Source organism: Benincasa hispida, chromosome 8 (assembly GCF_009727055.1).
Source record: "Benincasa hispida cultivar B227 chromosome 8, ASM972705v1, whole genome shotgun sequence".
Classification (NCBI taxonomy): domain Eukaryota; kingdom Viridiplantae; phylum Streptophyta; class Magnoliopsida; order Cucurbitales; family Cucurbitaceae; genus Benincasa; species Benincasa hispida.
Window position 1 is genome coordinate 41,329,961 of NC_052356.1, and position 7,302 is coordinate 41,337,262.

At 27.4% G+C, this 7,302-nt stretch overlaps 1 protein-coding gene across 1 annotated transcript in view; it reads left to right on the plus strand.

Moving 5' to 3' along the window:
• Positions 1-6,681, plus strand: part of LOC120082470 (probable 2-oxoglutarate-dependent dioxygenase AOP1) — a 6,756-nt gene extending 75 nt beyond the window's left edge. Inside the window, exons 2-4 of the mRNA XM_039037652.1 lie at positions 5,379-5,731; positions 5,822-6,155; positions 6,266-6,681. Coding sequence (XP_038893580.1) covers positions 5,379-5,731; positions 5,822-6,155; positions 6,266-6,556 — 978 coding nt within the window. The 3' untranslated portion in view covers positions 6,557-6,681. The remainder of the gene's footprint in view (positions 1-5,378; positions 5,732-5,821; positions 6,156-6,265) is intronic.
• Positions 6,682-7,302: the final 621 nt, after the last annotated feature.

Below are 7,302 nucleotides of genomic sequence, written 5' to 3' on the forward strand. Positions count from 1 at the left end.
CACTTCCATTTGTCACTAGCTAAAAGAAATGTAGAGCGCTCTTTCAGGTGTTTGGTATGGTATGAAGTCCTTTTCACGAAGTCTGCAACCAAAATTTCAACTAAATATAATATATATAATAAATGTGCCCTTACAACACCTCCAAAAATCCAATTCTATTATTGACTTTTCAGTTTATATTAGCTATACATCAAATGTCACGTTTCACTTATAAAATAATATGATAAATGTAATAAAAAGGTAGTCATATATATATATATATAATTGCCCAAATTTAACAAAATAAATGATAATCGACACGTCTACTTTCTCTTTTAAAGTCAAATATTTAAATATTCTATGTTGCACTAAAAATTAAGATAATAAAGTCTTTAACTATTAGTTTATAGACCAAAAAATGTATTTTTTTTTTTTTTTTGATAAAATAAGAGAATTCCAATTAGGATGTTCAAAAAATATGACGAGAAAACCAATAAACCCAACTCAACCCGTACGATTTGGGTTGAATTTAGTTCAAATAAATTAAAATTTTATAAGTTAGATTAGTTCATAGATTCATTTAGATTAACCTGAATCAACCAACTTATTATTAACTCTAAAAAGTATGTGTTTTGTTACTTACAATGCTATTATATATATTTTTTTAATTTTTATTTTAATTGATTTCTTGACTTTTTTTTAGATATTAGTATCCAACAATTATTAAGAATAATTTTTAACATTAATTAAATAAATTTTCATGATATACATTGAAATTGATTTGCTAATCTTAATTTAATATATATGTAAGAATAATTAAACAAATTCTTTTTCAAATTAACACGTTATTTCTTTTTAAAATAAAAATTTAAATAAGTATCTGAGTAATCCGAACCAACTCAACCCAAATATTCCATAATTAGGTTGAGTTGAAGTTGAATAAATTTACCATCTAATGATTGAGTTGGGTTCAAAAAATATTTTAAATCAACTCAATCCATAAACACTTCTAATTTTGATTCAGTATTGTTTTTATTAATAACATATATTATATGTTAGTTGTCCCATATTTGCTTAGATTATTTTTTAAAATAAAATATTTGATATTGTGTGACTAAAATAAACTAACACAATTCATTGCCTAAAGCTCATTTATCATCAATCCTCCTCCTCCTCCTTTAGAGTTGGCCTATAGCTTATCTTTAAAAGCCAGTTTTCTTAAACATCTAGTCGTCGGTGTGAGAAAAAATGCTGGTTCCATAAATCTTTTGTGTTGTAACAAATCTAACGTAATTTTCTATCTATTACGGATAACGGTGACATTTTACTATACCTACAAATATTTTTAATAATTTTATCATTAAAATAATTACTCATATGTATAAATATATATTGACTTTTTATGAATCAACAAATATTTTTGTGCAGCAAAAGAAAATAATGCTTACAAAAATCTTACCAAAACAAAATCTATAAAAGAAAAAAAAAACAATTCAATCAAAGTTCTAAGTTTTAATACTTCATTGAGCAAAACTTCTCATATTGTTCCCAAGAAAAATAAAGGTTAAATAGCAAATTCAGTATATGAAAATTGAAATTCTAATTTCATTAAAAATTACAAAAATATTGATGCTTTTTTATTTCCTCTATTTTTTGTCAAACATATATTTTTTATTTTAATTTATTCATTGATTTTGATAATGACAGATTAACGTGGGACATGTTCGTTACTTTAATTTGACTAAATAATGTGCACTTTTAAATAAACAGTATAGTTATAATAATAATAACGGTAGAGTACAAAAATAATATATAATATACATCAATACTATTTTCTACCGTTAAATCAAAATACAATGAAAAAAACATAAAAATCTTTACACTAACAAAGCTACATAAAGTGACCAAAAGATCTTAGGTAACAAAGTTTTCCTAAAAATAGCTCCATAGAATAAAACAAATATTAGAATATAAAGCATTATTTATTGAATAAATTGACATCAACAAGTTTTTACAATCTTTAAATCATTTTTACAATATATATGAAATGTATATTAAAAAAGAAAACTTTAAATTAGGTCAAATACCTTGTTGTACTTCTTGTTGTTTTTGAGAAACCTATGTGTCTTGTTGTTACGCTTTGATTTGTGACTAAAAGGTATATGTAGGACACACTTTGGTTGGTTACTAGCAAGCAAAAATTCCATTACAGAGTTATAAAATTAAAAAAAATTAAAAATGAAATTTTCACAAAGAGAAAAAATGTCAAATTATTTAAAAAATAATAAAAAAAGAAAAACACTAATAGACACATATAGACTTTTATCAATCTCAATCAATGATAGACTTGTATTCAGTTTTCACCATAGTATCAATAATAGACTTATATCAGTTTTCATCATTGATAGACTTCTATCAACCTCTATCAATATGATAGACTTCTATCAGTTTCTATCACTGACAGACACCAATAGACTTATATCAACACTATCAGTGGTAGATTTGTATCAGCTTCTAGTAGATGTTGATAGACTTCTTTCAATGTCTATCTATCACAACTATAATCAAATTTGGTTATTTATTTAAATATTTTTTTCTTATTTTTTATTTTTGAAAATCTCGAAAAAAGAATAAATTATATACATTCCAATTCTACATTTGCTTTAACATAATAAATGTGCCCTTCAACATTGACTTTTGAGTTTATATTAGCTATACTTCAAATAATAGGGTTTATAAATAAAATAATATGATAAATGTAATGCAAAGGTCATTTGTATTATAAGTATCAAAGTCATTGTAAATGAAATATAATATTTACTTCAAAGTCGAAAATTCAAATCTTTAATTATATTTAATTTGGTAAAATAAAATAAATGAAATGAAATGAAATCTCTATTTTGAAAATCGACGTTATTATGATTAGATATGGTAACATGCACATATATTTTTGTTTTCGCTAAATTATATAAAATATTCTTGAAGTTTTTACTTTGTTGCAAAACTACCTCCTATTTTTAAAAGTTTATTAAATATTTTTTAATTTTTTTTTTTAAAAAACAGAAGTTAGAAATACATTTATCACTAATTTATTGAAAATACGAGACTAAGAATTTAAATATTTGAAAATAGATAATTTGAATAACCTAAAACCAACCCGTTGTAATAACTATAACTCTTCTGATGTTGTGTTTTTTTATTATTATGTAGATGACTAGAAAAATTTAGGATTCCAAACAACCTTCCAAATTTAACATTTGTTTTCTCTAATAAAATTTAAACTTCCATAAACTTACCCTAAATTCATATTAGTATTTAATATATAATATATTTTTAATCTCGAATAAATTCACAGACACACAGACACACATATATATAAGTCACTATGACTTTTTATTAACAACTATTTTTGTGCACAATGTTTTACACAACAAAAAGAAAATAGCACCTACAAAAATCTCAGCAAAACAACGTTTCTCTTAAAAAAAATAATAATAATAACAAAAAGACAAAAAGTCAATCAAAGTTGGGAAATTTATATGGTTCCTATTTAGGTCCTTTCTCTCACTTTTAAAAGATTTCAATTTTGGTCTTCTACTTACGTCAGTCACGTGTGAAAGTACTGTTTTAACTCCAAAATGCACGCAAGGCCAGATGCATTTCTCACTCTTTCCTCTCGTTCCTTCATCTGGTTCTCTAATTCACATTGTTCTCCTTCATTTTTTTCTTTGATTTTTTCCTTTATTTTGAATTGTTCCTCTTGCTTCTTCCTCTCGTTTCTTCCTCTAGCTTTTTTTCGTCAATTTTGTAGTTTTTTCCTTTGAGTTTTTTTCTTCATTTGAATTCTCACTTTTGTTTCTTCCTCTCGTTTCTTCCTGTCGTTCTGATTCATACTCCAACTTACATCTTTGATTTGAGAAGAAGAAGAAGACGTCGATATAAATAGAAGAAATACTGAAAAAGAAGGACAATTGAAAAAAAGAGGGTGGAAAGGAAATCTCACCAAAAAAATGAGAAAAAAGAGTGACATAAACATAAATTGCCGGAAAAGAAAAAAGGAAAATCACTTCAAAACAAAGAGTATCATAAATAGAAGAAATCATTTGAAAAGAAAAAAGAAAAAAAATTGCAAAAGAGAGAAGAAAGAAGGAAGAAGGGTTAAAGTGGTAAATTCATAGAGTGATGACATCAACAAAAGGCCAAAAATCGAGCCAATTAAATTAAAAAGTGAGGCCAAATTTCGAGATGACCCCTATTGTACCAATTTCCATCAAAGTTTTAAGTTTTAGACTTTAATTTGGTTAAAGATGCCAAACAACTAAACAAACATAGCATAATGCAAAAAACTACAATATGGCAAAATTTAGATAGTATATCGGTGATAGAACATATTGTTGGTAGGAGTCTATCAGTGATTGACCATATCACTTATAAAAGTCTATCATCAGCAATACAAATCTATAATCGATAGACTTTGTTATATTTACAATTTTTTAAAAATGCTCTTATACACTTGGTTATTATCCCTAAAATGCTACCCATTACAATTACCTAAAAAATAATAATACATGCACGCACTATTATTTTCAACAAATATATTAAAACACGTTGTATAAAATATTTAAATCTTTACATTTAAATAATAATAATAATAAAAATAAAAATAAAAAACCTACCTATAGTGACCAAAAGATATTTTCGACACGATAAAAATTCAATGGAAAACATTAACATCATTGACATTAAAGATTAAACTACTTCTAAGTTGTACATATAAAGAAAGTGAATAATTAAGGGGAAGATATATCTCCAATAAGAAAGAGTTGGAAATAGAAGTGTTTCTAATTAATAATAAACCAATCCAACATTCATTAGCTAAATTCGTTCTAGATTATCTTATAACACAAAGTCAAACACGGGGATTAAAATGTAAGCAAAAAAAAAACTGGATTAATTTCACAAGTTTAATTTCATTATTAAAAACAAAACAGGACGGCTGAAAACTGTGTGCGATGAACTAAATTAACAAACTGTTTTGTTTGACAAAGGTTTGGATTAGAAAAATGTTTGAAAAATACGTGGTCGGTAATTTAATTAATTAACTAATCAATCATATTTCAAATGTAAGTCAAATATCTAAATAATAAATAATAAACCCGGGATTTGATAAAATAAAACAAAAGAAGCACACCCCGTTCTTCATTTCAGTTAATTATCATTATTCTTTAATTTCTTCAACATTACATTTATTAAAAGAGAGAGAGAAAAAAAAAAGGGATGTGAGTTGTGTATTGGCTATAAATAGAGTGGTTTAGTGGCATTGTTTTGCAGAGGCAATAAAAAGAAAAGTGAAGAATTAGATTTGTAAAAAGACAATAAAGAAGAAAATGGGAGGTGAGATCCCAATTGTGAAGTTTTGTTCAGAGAATTTGAAGAGTGGAAGGAAGGAATGGGTTTTAACGAGGGAGAAAGTTCGAGAAGCACTTGAAGAATATGGATGTTTTGTGGCATTATACGACACCGTTTCAATGGATGTTAGTTCGAACATGTTTCATTCCTTGAAACAATTGTTCGATGTTCCATTAGAGAGGAAGATTCAGAATGTGTCTGAAAAGCCATACCATGGCTACTTTGGTCAAAACCCTCTAATGCCAATCCATGAAAGTATGGGCATCGAACATCCCATTCTCCCCACCAATATCCATTCCTTCACCAATCTCATGTGGCCTTCTCATGGAAACCGCCCTTTCTGGTAATTCTATCCTTCGTTGATTCAACTTTTTAGATGAAACTTCATATTTATCTAATCTTCAATTTTTATATATATATAATTACTTTGCAGTGAAAACGTGACGTTGTATGCGAAATTGGTATCGGAATTAGACGAGAGAGTGAAGAGCATGGTGTTTGAAAGCTATGGGGTTGGAAAGGTGTTAAAAACCCATATGGAATCCACCAAATATCTCATGAGAATGATAAAATACAGAGTCCCCAAGGAAAAGGAGATGAATTTGGGAGCATTTCCTCATACAGACAAGAGTTTTCTCACCATTCTTCACCAAAATGAAGTAAATGGTCTGCAAATCAAAACAAGAGATAACAAATGGCTTCAATACCATCCTCCTTCTTCTTCTTCAACCTCGTCTTTCATTGTCATGGCCGGAGATGCATTCTTTGTGAGTAGTTCATTTTTAAAATACTATCTCTTCGCTTCATCTTCTTATCAAATTAAGATTACATTTGATTAAGTCAATTAACTCTAACTAACTAATTAATTAATGGACAGGCTTGGAGCAATGGGAGGATCTACTCACCACCTCATAGAGTGTTAGTGAGTGCAAACAAAGAGAGATATTCAGTGGGGTTATTTTCTTTCAACGATGGGATTATTCAAATTCCTAAAGAATTGGTGGACGACAAACATCCTCAGCAGTTTAACCCATTTGATCATCAAGATTACCTTCGTTTTTACACCACCGAGAGAGGCCAAAATTCCCCTTGTGCTATCAAAGCTTACTGTGGGGTTGGAAATAGCCTTGTTGATACTGATTCCCGGAGTACTCTTCTCTTACATTAATCAATAATAATGTACGACGTCTATATCGACACATTATTATAGTTTGTTTAGAATGAAGTCATTCTAAGCTCATACATATATATAAATATATATTCTCATTTTCATAATTTTAGGATGTATCTTGAATTTTGAGGTTGCAGTCTGAGTGGCTCGAAATGTCCCATATTCAGATGCATTTCTTTTTGTGTGTATAAAGCTATGAAATCATGTCAAATTAGTATCTAATTCACAAACAAATTGTTCTTCACTCTTAAACAACTCTGTAATTTGATGTTTTATTTATTTTCAACAAGGTAAACATTCGAATTTAGAATCTTAGAAATATTCACAAATAACCTTCCCAAATTTTTCATCAATCAAAATTAGTACTCTTTTGAAAACTCGTTACAATATATCTTTTTTCTATCAATCTCACTCGAGATCGACCATCAAGATTTATATAAAAATTTAACTTTTTCTAAATTATCTATTGTTTAAAGTTTTTTCGGTGAAATCTCATACAATTAACACCGAAATTTTATCAATTTTTTAAAATATTATGTAATTTAGAGGTAGATTACAAAATCCTAGAAGAGGGGTGAAGACATATATCTTGATTATTATTGAGCCTCCTGAGTGGTTAAAGAAACAATGCCCCCATTTATATTTTTAAAGATAAAGATAAAGATCCATTGTAATATTCTAAACAAGAATGTTATTGATTCTATGTCTTAAAAAAAAGCGTGAGATCATATCATTCTAGATCT